Source organism: Sinocyclocheilus grahami, unplaced genomic scaffold, assembly GCF_001515645.1.
Source record: "Sinocyclocheilus grahami isolate Dianchi unplaced genomic scaffold, SAMN03320097.WGS_v1.1 scaffold5650.1, whole genome shotgun sequence".
NCBI classification, from domain to species: domain Eukaryota; kingdom Metazoa; phylum Chordata; class Actinopteri; order Cypriniformes; family Cyprinidae; genus Sinocyclocheilus; species Sinocyclocheilus grahami.
Genome location: NW_015510284.1, coordinates 7,546 through 9,298, shown reverse-complemented (window position 1 = coordinate 9,298; position 1,753 = coordinate 7,546). Strand labels below are relative to the sequence as shown.

At 35.0% G+C, this 1,753-nt stretch overlaps 1 protein-coding gene across 1 annotated transcript; it reads right to left on the bottom strand.

Annotated features, from left to right (window-relative positions):
* Positions 1-1,075: 1,075 nt before the first annotated feature.
* Positions 1,076-1,435, bottom strand: LOC107577301 (homeobox protein prophet of Pit-1-like; the record flags this gene model as incomplete). Its single annotated transcript, XM_016263391.1, has 1 exon — positions 1,076-1,435. A coding segment is annotated over one exon (360 nt), but the record flags the coding sequence as incomplete, so codon positions are not given.
* Between the last annotated feature and the right edge of the window lie 318 nt (positions 1,436-1,753).

The following is a 1,753-nucleotide window of genomic DNA, read 5'->3' as shown; positions in this document are numbered from 1 at the left end:
ATGCTCATTTTGTCTGAATTTATTAGGAAATACATTTATAATGTACTTTATCCATATAGAGACTTTAATAGGCTACACTTCTTTTTGATTGTTTTTAATAAAATAAAAAAAATAAAAAAAACATTTTTAGGGCATCATTTTTATTTTTTTTTAAGTTATTTTAAACTGTAATAATATTTTGTAATATTACTGTTGTGTTTGTTTTTTTCGTCAAATAAATGCAGCCTTGATGAGCATAAGAGGCTTCTTTGAAAAACATAAAAAAATCCTAATGATTCCAAACTTTAATATGCTTCTTTGATCATGATGTTTTTATTTAAAAAATAAACAAATCATTTTTAGTGCATGAAGCAAAAAAAAACAAAAAACTATCTTGATATCATAATGAAGAAAAAAACGCTTCATTAAAAGAATGACACTTTTCAGAAGAAAGTGTTTTGGCATAATCTTTAACTGTTATTCTTTAGAAAAAAAGAACCCTGCTAATTAATATTTGGATAAGCTTATGTCCGTCAAATCGTGTGGTGCAACTAAAATGCAAAAAAAATACAAATCTTTCTTGATAATGGTAAAAAAAAAAAAAGTTAAACTGTATGTAACCAATGTGACTACAGAGAGCACATTTCTAGCAACTTAGCACATATTGTTTTAAACAATTTTTTTTTAAATATTGTCCTTGACCCATGTCTGTTCATTTTACATACATAAAATGGCAAGAAGAACAGCGCTTGACATAAACCGTGTAATTTATTTCTACCAAAGCTGTAAATTGTTAGTCAAGACTTTAAATGGAAATGTAATTCAACTGTTCAAAGGATCTGAGAATGACATTTTTATAATAGTCCTTCTATAAAGTCTATACAGTATGTTCAATATAGACTGAATCTAATTTAATTGTCACAGTTCAGTGTTAACAAAGGAATCAACATAAATGTGATTGTTTGTCTACAGCAATAATTGAGAGAATCTGTTCTGTGTGATTGCAACTGTAATAAAGACAGAAAATGTCAATCTTTCTTTGTCACTGAAAAGTTTTATTCATTCTGTATAAAACGGTGGTAAAACAGCACTTGCTCTAGTTCCAGTGACTAGTGGTTTCCAGTGTGGACACAGAGGCCAGGGAGAGCACTGAAGTGGTGGCTGGCCCGATGCTGCGCAGCTGACTGTACCAGTCGTCAGGCTGTCTGGAGGCGTGTGATGATGGAGCAGAGCCGGAGGACGGCTGGGGTGGGTATCCTCCAGGGGACAGCACTGATGAGAATCGGGGGATATGCGGCAGTGAATGAGGGCACTGGTACTGCCGGCTCATGGCGGAGGGAGACACGCACATGCTGCTGAAGAGAGGTCCTCGTCCTGGCATCATGCCCACGGGCAGCACTTTCTGAGAGACACGATCCTGCTTGCGCTGCTTGGCACGCCGGTTCTGAAACCACACCTGCAGCCAGCGAAAGACAGTACAGGTAGAGTAATCAGACAAGAGAGTCAAGGTTTGGCTGCTGTAGAAAACATTTCAATTGCTAATATGTTATTATATCATATTAGATGTTTCAACAGTGGCCAAGAACACCAGGTGTGAGGCAACAAGTTTCCAGCGATAAGTAATTTGTGTGGCACAGCCAATCAGAAATGATTAAATGTGAGTAAACGTTTTCGCATTTACAAAATGTTTTTACCAATAAAATTCTTTATAGCTGCTATTTATTTTAAATTTTTTTCCAGATTTTCTAACTCATGAGTAAAGTTAAGAATATTT